General features: G+C 47.2%; 1 protein-coding gene across 1 annotated transcript; it reads right to left on the reverse strand.

The window, feature by feature from the left end:
- Positions 1-768: 768 nt before the first annotated feature.
- Positions 769-11,562, reverse strand: LOC148140053 (nuclear factor 7, brain-like). The gene is made up of 6 exons (XM_087978855.1): positions 10,949-11,562; positions 10,763-10,858; positions 10,439-10,672; positions 9,537-9,559; positions 9,315-9,439; positions 769-1,483 (listed from the first exon to the last, which is right to left on the reverse strand). Exons 1-6 carry the CDS (start codon positions 11,357-11,359, stop codon positions 969-971), a joined length of 1,404 nt encoding a protein of 467 aa, XP_087834981.1. The 5' UTR covers positions 11,360-11,562; the 3' UTR covers positions 769-968.
- Between the last annotated feature and the right edge of the window lie 5,044 nt (positions 11,563-16,606).

The raw sequence follows: 16,606 nt of genomic DNA on the forward strand, positions 1-16,606 counted from the left end.
TTGTCATTGGACAAGCATATGGACGCACATGGAATAGTGTAGGTTAGATGGGCTTCAGATTGGTATGACAGGTTGGCGCAACATCAAGGGCTGAAGGGCCTGTACTGCGCTGTAATGTTCTATGTTCTATGTTCATAGACTATTACAGTCCAGAAAGAGGCTATTTGACCCATCGTGTCTGTACTGGCTCCTGAAAGAGCGACCCAGCTTGTCCCATTCTCAGTCCTGTCTCTAAATTCATTCCTTTCAACTCGATTTCCAGATTTCATGAAACGTCCTATGGATTCTGCCTTCACCGCTCTCTGAGGCAGCACATTCCAAATCCTAACAAATCTCTGTGGAAAGAAGTTTCCCCTCATCTCACTCCAAACTTTCTTGATGACAATCTTGAAATTGTGGGCCCTACATACTGACATAATAACTAGTGAAAACAGATTATCCGTCTTCCTCCTGTCAAAATTGCTGATAATTTTGAACATCTCAATGTGTCCCCTCTTAACCTTCACTGTTCCAAAGAGAAGGAGCCTAATTTATCTAATCTTTTCTCATGTCTAAAATCCCTCATTCCTGGAATCAATCTCAAAAATCTCCTTTGCACTCCCTCCAAAGCTTTAACATCCTGCCCTAAATAAGGTGCCCAGAATTGAGCACAATACAATGATTTGTAGAGATGTAGCATCATTTCTCTATGCCCAAGATTCCTATAAGCCTGCTTAATAAGCCTTCTTTGAACTCCTATGAATGAGGGAGAGACACAAGATATTTAATTTACTTTTTATTTTCACTATCTCATGTGTACATTTGTATCTGATTTATTTACAGTTTAATTGTGATGTTACAAAGTATAATCTCAGAATTCAATGACACATTCAGTAACATCCTGTTGTCAATGGGAGGTTTCTGACCCCAACCCCTGACTCAGACCCTAAACCCGGGGGTCATTGTGACGTCAGGGAGGCCCCGCCCCTTTAACAGCTGATTGTCAGAAACTGGTTTAAATCCCAAGTCCCGAAAAAAGGATAAAGTTTCTCAGTGAATTTATTCCCAGTGAAGGTGTGGAGATGGGACTTGGTGTCCGCGTTGCAAAATGAAACTGTCCCACATTCATAACTGAGATAAACTCCCACCTTCCTAGGGATCTGACCAACAGGGAGAGGGGATCGAGGAGAGGAGTTTATATAAAATTGATTCCCACTCCGCTCCATGGTCCAGAATCCATTCCCTGGGATCACACTGACCCAGTCCTTCCTCTGGACAGACTCTGAGGCTACTCCCAGACCCCAACACTGATTCCCCCCAACGTCCACCTCCCAGTAATGTCTCCCCGATGTGAATCCCTGTGAGCCCAGGGCACAGAGACGGGTTGTAAACCTCTTCCCAGTATTAGGGAGATTCCTCCGAGTCTCGGTCCGTCTCAAACTCTTCAGATTCTCAAAGATCTCGAGCCAGGGATTGGCTGTTTCCACATCCAGGGTCACTGAGACTGGGAGAAAAACACAGAGAATTAGAGACAGTCCCTGGGTCTGGGAGTGTGAGTACGTGCGTGTGCATGTGCGTGTGGTAGGGGGTGGGAGTAGGGCAGGAATGGGACATGTGTGGGGGTGGGAGGTGGGAGGGGAAGAGGGGATGTGTGTGGGGGGGGAATGGGGTGTGTGTGTGCGGGGGGGATGTGTGTGTGCGGCGGGGGAAGGGAGAATGTGTGTGGGGGGAGAAGGGGGATGTGTGCGTGGGGGTGGGTGGAGATGTGTGTGGGTGGGGGGAGTGTGTGTGGATGGGGATGTGTGTGTGTGTGTGTGTGTTAAAGGGGGAGGGAGATATGTGCGTGCAGGGGGAGGGGGTGTAGGTGTGGGGGGGAGAAAATGTCTGTTTTGGGGGGGAGGGGAAAGTGTGTGTGGGGGAGTGTGTGGGGGTGGGGAGGGGGATGTGTGTTTGGGGGCCAGGTAGGAGACAGGCAATTCCTGGAAGAAGACACAAAGCCGGGACCACTCCATGAACAGGAACTGTGTCGTAATGGAGGCCGTGCACCTGATGGAAGCAATATGTCATCAGGTGTCCCACCCTGGAGGAGGCTCGATGGAAAGGTATCGCTGCAGGGTCTGAAGGTGGAAAGTCACTCCCTGGGTGTGAAGGTACACCAGCCCCTGACCACCCTCCTCAAGCGGGAGACTCCGAACCGCAGCAGCAACTCAGTGTTGCCCCTTGTCCCAGAAAAACCCGAGGAGCTGTTTCTGAATGGCGGTGACAAAGCCGGGGGAGGGCCCAAAGTGACCAGCCGGTCCCACAACATGGCGGCCACCAGCTGGTTTCTGAGCAGCACTCGCGCCCTGTAGGACATCACTCGGAGCACTCCTGTCCAGCGAGCTGGGGGAGTGGTCATCTTAGTCTCCAACACGTGCCAATTCCCGGCCAGGATTCCTCAGCACGGTGAAGGTGGATTCCCAGGTAGAGGAGGGGAGGGGGACTCCACGTGAAGCACCGGAACTCCTCCGGCAGGAGATTCCATCCTCACGGATCGACCAGAATTCCCAAACACTTGCTCCAGTTGATCCTTGTGGAGGACACTGCAGAGTAGACCTCCTGGCACTCGCACATCCTCCGCAGGTCAGCTGGGTCTGTGACCACGAGGAACACGGTGTCGGTGTAAGCCGGAAAAATCCCCTCCAGCCCCGGCCCACGCAGAGCGAAACCCGAAAGCTGCTTACACAAGAGGCACAGGAATGGCTCCACACAGAGAGAATAAAGCTGGGTGGACAGGGGCCAGACCTGACACACTCCTCTCCCACAGTGAGCTGTAGATCCCGGAGCGCAGCCTTCTTCTCTTCATACAACCCCCCACAGGGCCGGGTCCACATCAGACTGACTGAGACATGATTCCAGGTTGAGCAGCTCCTTCTCCAACCCCTCAATCCTGGATTTCTACCTCTTCCTCACTGACCCCCCACGTGAACTGCTGACAGAGAGACGGGCATGAGCCTTGCCCACATCCCACTATAGCCTCAGGGAGAGGAAGCCCTCCCCACCACTCTCCTTCTCTAGCTGGTCTGGAAGTGACAAAACGAGTCCTGAACCCGCTTGTCCTACATCAGCACGTTGTTAAAGGGCCAGTACACCTCCGACCCAACCCTGACGCTGAACGGTAGGTTGTGATCAGAGAGCAGTTCCTGTCACATGCAGACCTTCGGAACACGGGAGGCGTACACCCTGGAAATATAGAGACGGTCAATTCTGGTCACTCCGACCCCAGGCGTCACAAAGGGGAAGGCAATGGAATCAGGATGGAGAGATCACCAGACAACTACCAAGTCAAAGGTCTTAACCAAGTCCCTCAACCTCCCCACCCACACTGATCTCTTCTGGGTACCACCCTGGTCCCACCCCACAAGGATACATCTGAGATCTCCCCCTGAGAAGGATGGGTTCACCCTCACTGATGGAGCTAAGAAGAACAGAGACTTCCCCGAAGAAGCAGGTCTGCTCAGGGCCCATCCAAGGTGCGTATACGTTCCCAGAGTGAAGCTCCGTGCCTCCGAAATAAACTGTGAGCTGGAGCACACAGCCTGGCACGTGCTCCTTGACCCTCACCATCTCCTGCTGGAAAAAAGGGGTCAACAAGATGGCCACTCGTCAGAATTAGAGGTCAGGTGACTCATGAAGACCCTTCCCCGCCAATCCAGGAGCAACATAGCTTCGTCTCCTGAAACGGTCTGGATTTACTGCAGGAGGCTCACCGTGTACCTCTGTTCCCTGAGGAGGGAGAGGATACAGAATCTGTGCTGAGCCTTCCCACTACCGTTAACATTGAGGTTAGCAATGGATGTCTTCACGGCTGCCACTACCAGTTAAAATAATGAAACCCAACGTAGTGAGCGGGGTGGAGGGACTCATTTTCCCTTTCACTCCCTGAGGACAATGCAAAGGAATCCCACGCACAGCCTCTTCGTGTTCTTGTCCATTCCTGGAGCTGCCAACAGCTGCCAGGGAGACATGACCAGCAACAGTAGAGAAGTCCACCAGTCCATATCCAACTGGACTCTGTCTCATTGATAGAGCACCACTTTGAAAAACTCCTGGAGTTCTCCAATGGGAATGAGGGGGATCTTGTCCGTGAGCACCACATCTCCCTCCATCCTGTCTAACTCGGCATTGCTCCTGACCAATGCCCAGTCCTCCTCCAGGTCATCACATCTGACCCCTGAACCCTCCCCCACAGAGTGAAGGTGGTAGTTCGGAAGTTAGTTTCAACTGCCTGCAGTTACTATCTTCCTTCCCAGACCAGGACCAACACACCCCTGCACCCCCACACACAAATAGTAGGTAAAGAAAACTGAGAGAGAGCCGTAAGACCTCACCTGCCAATCCATCACCTCAGACATCACTGCGCTACCCACCGCCCCCCGCCCCCCCCCCCCCATTCCAACCCAGAGGTCCAAAACAAGAGATCCCCAATACCCAGTGGCAATAGTCACTGACAGCAAATAGTCACAGCTTAATAATAATGAGATGGCCCAGGCACCGAACAGTTCCAGGACACAGACTCCAAAATACCGCCACTCACTGCAAGTGTTCTGGACCCAACAATTAATGTCCAGGCCTGAATCCCCCAACTGAAAGTATAAGTCCAGGCTCCAGGAACAGGCCTCCTGGGCAACGGCCGAACAGAAGTGCAGGCCACCACAATTCTCAGGGCTACGGCAGCAGCATGTACCAAGCTGAATCCTTCCAGACAGTCAGGCTGGCTGCAGTACCTGAGTCCACAGGCACTGGGCCCCAATCCTCCGCAGCAGTTAGAGTCATACCTGGCACAAAGGAAGATGGTGGTGGTGTGAAGGGTCAGTCATATCAGCTCCAGGACATCTCCGCAGGTGTCCCTCAGGGTAGTGTCCTAGCCCCAACAATCTTCAGCTGCTTCATCAATGCCCTTCCCTCTGTCATCAGCACCATTCGAGACTCCTCAGATACTGAAGCTCAAATGCAACAAGATCTGGACAATATCCAGGCTTGAGATGACAAGTTGCAAGTTAAATCCATACCACACAAATGCCAGACAATGACCATCACCAATAAAAGACACTCTAACCACCACCCCTTGACATTCAATGGTATTACCATCACTGAATCCCCCACTGTCAACAACCTTAGGGTTACCATTGACTCGAAACTCAACTGGACTCACCACATAAACACAGTGGCTACAAGAGCAGGTCAGAGACTAGGGATGTTGCAGCGAGCAACTCACCTCCTGACACCCCAAAGTCTATCCACCATCTACAAGGCACAAGTCAGGAGTGTGGTGGATTACACCCCATTTGCTTGGATGGGTGCAACACTGAAGAAGCTTGACACCATTCAGGACAAAGCAACCCACTTGATTGGCACCACATCAACATACATTCAATCCCTCCACCACCAGCGCTCAGTAGCAGCAGTATGTACTATCTACAAGATGCACTGCAGAAATTCACCAAAGATCCTGTGACAGCACCTTCCAAACCTACGACCACTTCCAACTGGAAGGACAAGGGCAGCAGGTACTTGGGAACACCACCACCTGCAAGTTCCCCATCAAGCCTGACTCGGAAATATACCGCTGTTCCTTCACAGTTGACAGGTCAAAATCGTGGAATTCCCTCCCTACTGCCATTGTGGGTCAACCCCCAGCTAGTGGACTCACCACCACCTTCTCAAGAGCAAATAGCGATGGGCTATCATTGCTGGGCCCAGCCAGCAATGCACAAGTCCCACAAATAAATTAAAAAAAAACCTTCTCCCCAGAACAGCAGGTGTGATTACATCAGTCTTCAACTCACTGAGAAGAAACACAAACCACCAGGCTCCCAAAGACAGCAGCAACAGAGAATCCCAGGTTTGAGTCCCTCCAGGCAGGCAGGCTGCAGCACCAGAGGCCCCAGGCTCTCGGCCTCACCCAGCTGCACTCAGTTACAACAAGTGTCACCACTCCAGCCTCAAGTTCCAATGACAGCAGCAGCAGATTGCAGATTCCCGATACACTGCCCTCTACAGGGAAAGCAACCCTCCACTACCACCCTCTGTCTCCTCAGATTGAGCCAATTTTGTACCCAAAAAGTGAGTTATAGAGTCATCGAGATGTACATCATGGAAACAGCCCCTTCAGTCAAACCCGTCCATGCCGACCATGGGTAAATAGTTATGGTTTATATTTTAAGTTTAATCAAGAGACATATCTCCAAAAACATATAATCAAGAAAGAACCCACTCTACTTACTACTGCAGATTCTCTGTAGGCCACACTTAAAACAACAATTAACTTATCTGATTCTGTGCTGTGAACTTCGCCCAAGAGTTCCTCTAAGATCAGTTGTGAATTTCACTGTTTGTTAATTTTCCCAGATGCACTCCGATGTCCAGCAATACATGAATTCAAACTGCAGAGGCAGTAACTGTGCAGGTTTTCTCTCTCTCTCTAATTCAATGACTTCACCATGTGCTTCCTTTGTTTGTTCTTCTCCCTTTTAAAACTGCTGTTGTTTTGACTTTTTTCTCCCTGTATTCCACATGATGTAACCTTGTTAACCAGTCTACTCTGCGCAGTCTTGTCAAATGCCTCACTGACGTCCACACAGATAACATGCACTGCCCAGCCTTCATTAATCATTTCTGTAAGTTCTTCAAAACCACTCAATCCGAGCAATTTGGGAGGGTTTAAACTAAGGGTGGGGGGGGGGGCTGGGGAGCGCACTGTGTGTGAGAGCCAGACAGAGAATGAGAAGAAGGATCCATCTGAGGCTGAGGTAAGGAGCAAGTCAAATAGTCAAGGCAGGCAGGGGCAAAGCAAAGGTGGGTATGGTCATAATCGATACAGGACTGGCACCACTTCCAAACAATCTGTGAGGCCTGGAACCTGACAATGCAGCCTCTGTCTGTCCTGGGACCTCGTGACTGAATTGTCCCAGCTGCTGGATCGGGCCCTGAGAGCTGAGGAAGTGGGGGCCCATCCTCTTCTGGTGTCTGAGAAGGGGACAGCTGTGTGGAGCCGTGATGTGTTTGGCTTCTTCCAGGGAGCCACTGGGGATCTGTGCGGGATCTCTCAGTCACCCACCCAGAAATGGATCAGTACTATCTGTACAAGATCTCAGCAGTTCCTCTCGTTTCCCCATGTCAAGGTCAGTCTTTCAGCCCCAGGCAGTAGGATTCAGGAACATCACTGTCTTCCCCCAGGTACAGGGAACCATCAGCTGTTGCTATTTTCCATTGAGAGGGCGATATGACAATGCAGTGGAGTTCATCAATAGGAAGTGCTTCCAAACCATTAATATGCAGATTGTCTGGAATCACCCGTTCCACTTCCTGAAGCTGTGTCCCCAGTACCCTGGGAGCTGCCATGGTTTCTACACCCTGGAGCACTCTCATGTCCCTGCTGTGTCTGAGGGTCCAGGTGCCCTACAAGCTGGTTCCTAGGGGACAAGTGCTACCCACTGTGGTTCGGGCGGATGACACCATTGCTCAACCCCCTGACTGAGGAAGAACAACCTATTGCTTTCGTTTTAACTTTGGGTTGTATTTTAGATCTGAGAAGACCTTGGAACAGGATGGCTGTGTACAGCAGTGCTCCTGAGAAGTGGATAGTGCACTTTGTAAGTCACATTATATTGGAGTGAAAAGTTAGTTTCAGTCCCAGACCCACAATATTGGGATGAAACCCAAGGAGAGGTTATTTAAACCGAGTATTTTGAGGATGTGTGGTAGCTCCAGGACAAAGCTATCACAGATCCATCCATGAACTGATCGACACTGAGTTTCCTGTGAGGGGAGGAGGTAGTCCAGATTGTTAACCCAGATTCCCAGGTAATGTTCTGGGGATTTACAAAAATAAGAACTAGGAGCAGGAATAGGCCACCTGGTCCTTCGAGCCTGCTCCACCAACCAATCAGATCATGGCTTGATCTTTCTGTGGTCTCAGCTCCACTTGCCCACCCTCTTACCATAATCTTTAGTTCCTTTTCTGTCCAAACAATTATCTATCTTAGCTTTAAAATCATTTTCTGAGGAAGCCACATCTATTTCATTGGGCAGGGAATTCCAGAGATTCACAACCCTCTGGGTGAAGAGGTTGCTTCTCAGTTCAGTCCTAAATCTGCTCTCCCTAATGTTGAGGCGATGTCCTCTTGTCCCAGCTTCACCTGCCAGTGGAAACATCCTCTCTACTTCTATCTTATCTATTCCCTTCATAATTTTATATATTTCTATAAGATCTCTCCTCACTCTTGTAAATTGCAATGAATATAATCCCGAGTCTACTCAGTGTCTCCCTATAAGCCAACTCGCTCAAATCCGGAAACAATCTGGTAAACCTCCTCTGCAACCTCGCTAGTGTCAGTACATCCTTACTCCAATAAGGAGACCAAAACTGCACATAGTACTCCAGATGTGGCCTCACCTATACCCTATACAACTACAACTTAAACTTCCTGCTTTTAAAGACAATCCCTTTAGTAATGAAGGACAAAATGTCATTTGCCTTCTTAATTACCTTTTACATCTGCACACCAGCGTTCTGTGGTTCATGCACAAGGACACCCAGATCCCTCTGCACAGCAGCATGCTGCAATTTTTCACCATTCAAGCCTTCTGGTGAGGAGACCAGAACTGCACACAGTACTCCAGCTGTGGCCAAACCAAAATCCTGTACAGCTTCAACATAACCTCCCTGCTCTTATCATCTGTGCCTCAACTGATAAAGGGGAGCACCTTGTTAACTGCCCTATTAACATATGCAGCCATTTTCACTGATCTATGGATAAGCACCATTAGATCCCTCTGAGCTGGACAGTGTCCTGTCATTCATTGACTACCCCCTTGTCTTGTTACTTCTTCCAAAGAGCATCATCTCACACATTTCAGGATTAAGTTCCATCTGCTATTGATCTGCCCATTTGACCAATGCATCATGATCAAACAGCCCCATCTCTGACATGATGCTGGGGGGAGCATTCCTGCTGAAGTAGGTTGTTGGGCCGAGGACACAGGCGTGAGGAGCTGCTGTTGTGAAGGCCAGCGGTGGAGATGATCCACCTCCAAATAATCACAACTATCTTCCAATGTGTTCAGTACAATTCCCACCAATGGAGAATTCCGCCTGATTCCCATTGACTCCTGTTTCACTGGGGCTTCTTGGTGTCACACTTGGTCACATGCTGCCTTGATGTCAATGACATTCAAGGCCAGATTAATCCAGGTTTCTGGATAATTGAGTGCTTAAATATACTCTCTTTGATATTTATATACATAACAATTTAAATTATAAATTATAATCAGCACAAAGGAACTTATCTGACCTTTATTCAATTTAATGGCCTCCACTATTTCTGTCCACACTGTAAAAGGTAAAAGCATGTTGGATTTTTCAGTCGACAGGACACTGTCTGTTCGTGACAGGTCATGACCAAGCTCATCGCTAATCCTGTAAATATTAAACAGTTTATCATAAATTCACCAGAAAGACTTTCCTGAATAATTTCATCAATTTTCAATCAGTTTCAGTAAAGTGCTTGTCCTACCTCCTCCTCCGAGAAACTTCCTCCTGAAATAAACCAAACACAAATCTGAGTTGACAGAGACTGACTGTCTATATCCAGCAAGCAGCAATTACACTCACATTGTTACATCTTATTAAGAGCTATCATTTTTAAAAAAAAATCATTCATGGGATATGAGTGTCACTGGCTTAACCAACATTCCTTACCCATCCCAAAAGTGATCTAAGTTGTGGGTCAGGAGGCATATGGAGACCAGACCAGGGAAGGACAGTAGATTGTCTTCCCTGATGGATGTTAGTGAATCAAATGGTTTTACAACAATCGACAATGTTTACATGGTCACCATTAGGTGATCCTTTCTATAAAATGTCAGGTATTTTTTGGTGAAGTTAACTTTCACCATCTGTGAAAACTAGTCCAGCAGCATTACCACTACACCCACCATCTCCCCTGTTCTCATTGCGAACATGGAATAGAAAGAGGATATTACATTAAGGATATTGAAGATTGGGAGAAAATATTTTAAAAAGCAACAAGTGCAAAAGTTAATTAGTGATATTAAACGACTCGATAAAACAGAAGATCTGATTCAGATGTTGAAAAGATGGCAGAGTGGATTTGCTGGATTCAATTAAGATGATGCCACTTGGAGGGAATCTGAAAATACGGATCTGTAAAAGTAATCATGGGACAAATAAATCCAAAGGGAAGTTCAGAACCAAATTCTTGTCAAGAAAGTGATGAGAATGTGGAATCCACTGACACAGTGTGATTGAGACAAATGTATTGAACAGGAATGTGGAGAAACCCATGAGGGAGAAAGGAGCAGAGGGAGATAGTGACGGGGGAATGAAGGAGGATGGGTGTCTGCATCATGCTGGGACTGTTCACAGTCACACTTTCACTGAAATATAATCCCTTACCTTCAGAAATATCACTCCGTCTGTTTGTTCCAGCTGTTTCTCCAACTTTGAGAGTTTCTGCTGAATAGACTTTAAATTCTCTTGAATTTCTTGAAGATGTTCCTCCATTGGTTTGAGAATGTTTTCCTCTTGTTCCCTGAGATCTTGGAGTATACTCTGCTCTTTCTCAGTCAGCATCTGGTGCATTTGAGCAAATTCAGATGTGATGTGGCTCTGAAGATTTCTGGATTCCTCCTGTGAAATGAAACATCAACACAATATTTTTCCATGAAAAAACACAAATGGTCAAATCTAATGTTGAAGCCGAACTCAGGGAGATTTTACCTGAATTTGGGAAATCTTCTGTTTCTGCTGCTGCTCCATTCCTAGAGCCGTTGATTTCTTCCCTGTGAGAGAATCTAAGGAAGATTTCACCCGATCCTGGGATTGGGAGAGAAAATAAGAAACTTAAAGAGTTAGACCATGAAAATGTGATGGAATAATCAGGGGGTGGAATCTGTTTCCTTTTACCTTGTAGATTCCAACAGCTTCTTTAATCGGCATGAAGTTGTGAGATTTGTGTTCCCGGGAATCTCTACAAATCACACAGACCAATTTCTTGTCAGTTTCACAAAACAGCTTCAGTTTTTCCTGATGCTCCTCACAGTGATGGTTACTTTCCTTCTCTTGTGGATTCAGATTTAATGTTCGAGCTTTCTCGGCCAGATTCGCTAAGGCCCGGTTGCCTCTGAGGGATCTGTCCGGAATCTCCTGTCTACATTCCAGGCAGACGATTCTCTCCTGCTTTTCCCAACTCTGGGTGATACAGGAGCGGCAGAAGTTGTGTCCACACTCCAGTATAACCGGATCGGTGAAGAAATCCAGACAAATGGGACAGATTACCTCCTCGGTCAAACTCTGGACCTGCTGTCTGGAATCCATGTCCACCCTCAGCACTTCCTGATTCCAACCACTTTTACTTTGCTGTTATTGCTTTTGTGAACACGTTCAGTTCAGTGACTCCTGAGGAAATTTGACAGGAGACTCAAGAAATTATTATTGAGCACCAATCTATTTCCCACTCACTGTTCTTTGTCAACGTGAAATGTAGGGTAGAGATCAGGAAAAACATAGTGAGAACTCTGAAGGAGAAGATACGGAAGGTGAAAATCCATAGAGATGAAAGTCCAAGGAATGTTGGTAGAGGGAGGGGCTGGAAGGAGGGGAGGAGTTTATATTTTAACCCTGTAAGTGACAGGATTGCCACAATTGTCTTTCACATACTAACACCTCTCAGTGATTTCTTTTATTAATTCACGTGTGGGATGTGGGCATTGCTGGCTGGGCCCTGAAGAAGTTGGTGGTGAACTGCCTTTTTGAACCGCTGCAGTCCATGTGCTGTGGGCTTACCCACAACACCATCAAGAAGCAAATTTTGCGATTTGGACCAGGCAACAGTGAAGGAACAGAGATACAGAATGGTGAGAGGCTCAGAGGGGAACCTGCAGGTGGTGGTGTTCCCATGTACCTGCTGCTCTTGTTCTTCTGGATTGAAGTGGTTCTGGGTTTGGAAGGTGCTGCCTGAGGACGTTTAGTGAATGTTTGTGGTGCATCTTGTAGATAGTACACACTGCTGTTACTGAGTGTTGTGGAGGGAGCGGATGCTTGTCGATGTGATGCTCTTCAAATGGGCTGCTTTGTCCTGGATGGTGTCAAGCTTGTTGAGTGTTGTCCCCAGGCAAGTGGGGAGTGGCCATCACACTCCTGATTTGTGCCTTGTAGATGGTGGGCAGGCTTTGAGAAGCTTGTTTTGAGCTTCTGACATGTTCTTGTAACCATGGTGTTTACACTGGCTGGGAGGAGGAGTCCTGGAGATGAGTCTCAGACAAGACACCAATGTGTGGAGGCAGCAAGGCATTGTGGTCTGAATCCTGGTGGGCATAGACTCAGAGAGAAAGGACTATAACTTGAGTACTTTAAAGATACTTTTTATTAACGTTCTGGACTCTTTAAACCCTGTATTCCCATGTTCACTCTTTTTCACTATTTCAATTCTGCAACAATATTTAAAGTATCTGTACTAATGTACCCTGTACCTAAGATGGTGCTAAGAGATGACATTACAACTTTTCACTGCACTCACTCCGGTGCACGTGACAATAAAGGCTTGTCTTATCGATTCTATTCTTTTCTATTCTATTCTTTCTCTCAGGTGTGTCCTGTCCATAAAACAGCAACATGACAAATCCCATCCGGATAATCACCGGCACATCAGGTTCCTCTCGATCCTCAGTAAAGTGATGGCAGGAACCATTCACAGAGAGAGCAAGCTGCACTCACTCAGTGATATCTTACTCACTGAGGCTATGATTAGATTCCACCAAACCAACTTTACCTCTGGTCTCATTAGATCATTGGTCTAAAGAGCAGAATTCCACAAGGTGGGAGTAACTGCCCCCAGTGTCATGGCAGCTTCTGACTGAGGCTGGTACAAGGAGATCCAGTCCATGGCAATCAGGAGAGAGATTCTCTTCTGCCTCACAGCTTGCACAATGAAAATGGATGTTGAAGGTCACTCCATTTAATTTGAGGACCTCCTCAGAGTAGATATTATTACACAACCTGTTCAGAGACATCATTACACACCCCTGCAGTTGGAGGGTTTGAACACAGTCCTCCTGGATCAGAGGTGGGACACAACCATTCCACCAGAAGAACCCATCAGTTCCTCAGAGCAGTGTCCTACAAACAGCTATTTTCACCCCCTTCATCAATGAACATCCCTCGGTCACAGGATGGGAATGGAAATGTTCACAGATGATTGTACAGAGCTCAGTCCCATTTGCACCTCCTCAGACACTGAAGTAACCTGTGTCAGTATGTGGCAGGAACTGGGCAATGTTCATGCTTGGACTGACAACATAGTAATTCACACTTTCACCACCAAATGGCAGAGACTGACACAAGAGGAGAATATCTGGCTTTCCCCCACATCATCATTTCAAAATACCCCCTACTGTCCTTGAAAGTTAACCTGAACATCCACAGAAACGCTGCAGCTACAAAAACAGGCTGGAGGTTCAGAATTTTACAGTGAGAAACTCCCCAAAATCTGTCCACCATTTACATGGTACAAGTCAGGAGTGTGATGGGAAACTCTCCAATTAATGGGATGAGTGTAGCTCCAACATCTTTCCTTCAAACGTCAGAATATTTAAAGCAGGAAGAAGCAGGCTGCCTTTCCAGCATCCAGACACCGTGATAAACATTCAGTCCTTTCAATACTGCTGCACATGGCCACAGTGGGTGTCATTTACAAGATGCACTGCAATTTTTGCCAAGGCTTCTTTAACTCTACCTTCCAAATCAGGAGCCCAGGAGCTTGATTAAATAAAGATTTGGGTGGCAACAAGTAGGTCATTTGGTCTGCAGATTGGTCACCAGCTATTGATGACAAAGACATTTTGCCTGACAACAACTCTGTGATTGGTTCTCAAGTCACTGAACATCCTGGGAATGCAGGTCAAAACGTGTGGTGCCAGAAAAGCACAGTCAGTCAGGCAGCATTCGAGGAGCAGAAGAATCAGCGTTTTGATCATAAGCTCTTCATCAGGAAGAGCTGGGCTGCAAACACGATAGTGAGACACCATCAGACACCCACCTACTTAGGAGCTGTCTCTGTTCTCTGCTGGAAAAGCCACTTAAATCTGAAATAAAACCAGCTTAGTTTCCTTCAGCAGCTGCTGCAAGCTGTGCCTTTTAACTGAAAAGTCAGGGAGTTTTTAATAAATATTAACCAGCCACCCAGTGCCTCCTGCAAACAATTGTGAGCTTGCGGAGAAGGAAGACTGAGACACAGCATTCTGATCAGAACAAGAGTCATCTCAGCAAATCCTGTGAACAGAATACACTGACTGGTTTCCCAATCTTCCTCTGTCCAGAACACCCATTTTTATCCATTTGAGAATGAGAGTGTATGTGTGTGTATGTGTTGTGTGTGTGTCTGTGTGTGTTGTGTGTGTGTCTGTGTGTGTTGTGTGTCTGTCTGTCTGTGTGTGCGTGTATAGGTGTGGGTGTCTCTCAGCTCACACAAAGAAAGATGGCTGTGGTTGACAGCAAATCAGTTTAACTCCAGGAGTTCCTAGGGTTAAAATCCTGGATGTTTCCTTCAGAATCTCAGAATCTCCACAGTATGGAAGCAGGTCACTCAGTTCATCAAGTCAACACTGACCCTTCAAAGAGCATCCTACCTAAACCCACCCCATGTCTGTAACCCAGTATCTCCCTTGGCTAATCCACCTACTTGCAATCCCCAGACACTTGGACAATTTAGCATGGCCAGTCCACCTAACCTACACATCTTTGGGCTGTGGGAGGAAACTGGAGCAGCCAGAAGGAACCCACACAGACACAGTGGAGCACACAAACTCCACACAGACAGCCACCCGAGAGTAGAACTAAACCCAGATCCCTGGCACTGTGAAGCAGTAGGACTAACCACTGAGCCAAGGTTTGTTTCTGGGATTTGGACATTAATGCCTTTTTCAGCACTTATTGCCTATCCCTAATATCCCAGAGTCACTTTACAGCCAACCTCATTACTGTGGGTATGGAGTCACATGCAGGCCACAGGGTTATAGAGTCTTTGAATCATAGAGATGTACAGCATGGAAACAGACCCTTCAAGTCCAACTTGTCCACGCCGACCAGACATCCCAACCCAATCTAGTCCCGCCTGCCAGCACCCAGCCCATATCCCTCCAAACCCTTCCTATTCATATACCCATCCAAATGCCTCTTAAATGTTGCAATTGTACCAGCCTCCACCACTTTCTCTGGCAGCTCATTCCATACCTGTACTACTCTCTGAGTGCAAACGTTGCCCCTTTTATATATTTCCCCTCTCACCCTCTATGCCCTCTATTCCTGGACTCCCCAACCCGAGAGAAAATATTTTGCCTATTTATCCTATCCATGCCCCTCATAATTTTGTAAACCTCTATAAGGTCACTCCTCAGCCTCCGACGCTTCAGGGAAAACAGTCCCAGCTTGTTCAGCCTCTCCCTACAGCTCAAATCCTCCAACCCTGGCAAAATCCTTGTAAATCTTTTCTGAACCCTTTCAAGTTTCACAATATCTTTCTGATAGGAAGGAAACCAGAATTGCATGCAATATTCCAACAATGGCCTAACCAATGTCCTGTAAGCCGCAACATGACCTCACAACTCCTGTACTCAGTACTCTGACCAATAAAGGAAAGCATACCAAACACCTTCTTCACTATCCTATCTACCTGCGACTCCACTTTCAAGGAGCTATGAACCTGGACTCCAAGGTCTCTTTGTTCAGCAACACTCCCTAAGACTTTACCATTAAGTGTATAAGTCCTGCTAAGATTTGCTTTCCCAAAATGCAGCACCTCGCATTTATCTGAATTAAACTCTACCTGCCACTTCTTGGCCCATTGGCCCATCTGATCAAGATCCCATTTTAATCTGAGGTAACCTTCTTTGGTGTCCACTGCACCACCAATTTTGGTGTCAGCTGCAAACTTACTAACCATACCTCTTATGCTCACATCCAAATCGTTTATGTAAATGACAAAAAGTAGTCGACCCAGCACCAATCCTTCTGGCACTCCACTGGTCACAGGCCTCCATTCTGAAAGGCAACTATTTACCACCACCCTGTGTCTTCTATCTTTGAGCCAGTTCTGTATCCAAATGGCTAGTTCTCCCTGTATTCCATGAGATCTTAGCTTGCTAACCAATCTCCCATGGGGAACTTTGTCGAACACCTTACTGAAGTGCATATAGATCACATCTACCACTCTGCCCTCATCAGTCCTCTTTGTTACTCCTTCAAAACACTCAATCAAGTTTGTGAGACATGATTTCCCACGCACAAAGCCATGTTGACTATCCCTAATCAGTCCTTGCCTTTCCAAATATATGTGCATCCTGTCCCTCAGGATTCCTTCCAACAACTTGCCCACCACCAACATTAGGCCCACTGGTCTATATTTTCCTGGCTTGTCATTACCACCCTTCTTAAACAGTGGCACCACGTTATCCAATCTCCAGTCTTCTGTTTCCTCACCTGTGACTATCGAAGATACAAATGTTCTAAACTTGGAACTGAAAGATCAGTCAGCGTCTGAGGGAACTGGGAGGCAAGATTGTGGGGCAG

The sequence above is a fragment of the Chiloscyllium plagiosum genome, unplaced genomic scaffold, assembly GCF_037043375.1.
Source record: "Chiloscyllium plagiosum isolate Xiang-an unplaced genomic scaffold, Cpla_swu_hap1 HiC_scaffold_35, whole genome shotgun sequence".
Lineage (NCBI taxonomy): Eukaryota > Metazoa > Chordata > Chondrichthyes > Orectolobiformes > Hemiscylliidae > Chiloscyllium > Chiloscyllium plagiosum.